We start from the raw sequence: 708 nt of genomic DNA on the forward strand, positions 1-708 counted from the left end.
CGGCTGCATCCTCCTCATGGCTGCAACCAAGAGCCTCCTTGTTGAAGAAGCACTCTGTGATGGACTTCTCGAATCCAGAGCACTCCACCTCATTCATATGCACCGGGCCCATACCTGACAAATGCGGAAAAAGAGGCTATTATATGGCTGGCCATTTATAAATACAGCTCTGGTGTAAAATCAATCAATCAATAATTTCTTACTGAAAGTTAGATTTCATGTCTGTAAGCAATATTTGAAACTGCAGATGATCTTATCTTAGCATAATGACTGGAAGCAAGGGGAAACAGCTGTTTAAAAAGTCTACCTACCAGCACTAAGAGTCTTGTCATCACCAAGAAATAGTAACAACACATAACCCTCCATAAAGCCACAACTCTTATTTTTTAATAATCTTTGGACAGAGCCAAACATCTTTTAACACTTTCACGCTCACAACATGATGAACCCTTCTGATATAAGCTGCCAAAGAGCTTCAATCTGACTCCACAAAAACTAATTTTGACCTCAACAATCTAAGACTACAAGACAATAAAATAAAAAGGGTTCCAGATAAGAGTTAAAACGGCTCTGATTAATTTATGCAGGCTTTGTGTCTGCTATGTGCTTATGAGTCATGCCTCTGTAATAATACTTGTGTGAAATGTTTTGCTGTTTATTATGGTGTACTATTACCAACTGAGTTTGTGTTTTTTCCATGAAGGGTTA

The 708-nt window shown here is 38.3% G+C and overlaps 1 protein-coding gene across 1 annotated transcript in view; it reads right to left on the reverse strand.

The window, feature by feature from the left end:
- Positions 1-708, reverse strand: part of loxl2b (lysyl oxidase-like 2b) — a 44,966-nt gene that overhangs the window by 15,796 nt on the left and 28,462 nt on the right. Inside the window, 1 exon segment of the mRNA XM_035658364.1 lies at positions 1-114. This exon segment is cut by the window's left edge and continues 64 nt beyond it. Coding sequence (XP_035514257.1) covers positions 1-114 — 114 coding nt within the window.

The sequence above is a fragment of the Morone saxatilis genome, unplaced genomic scaffold (genome assembly GCF_004916995.1).
Source record: "Morone saxatilis isolate NCDOM2014 unplaced genomic scaffold, NCSU_SB_2.0 Contig16, whole genome shotgun sequence".
In the NCBI taxonomy this organism is placed as follows: domain Eukaryota; kingdom Metazoa; phylum Chordata; class Actinopteri; family Moronidae; genus Morone; species Morone saxatilis.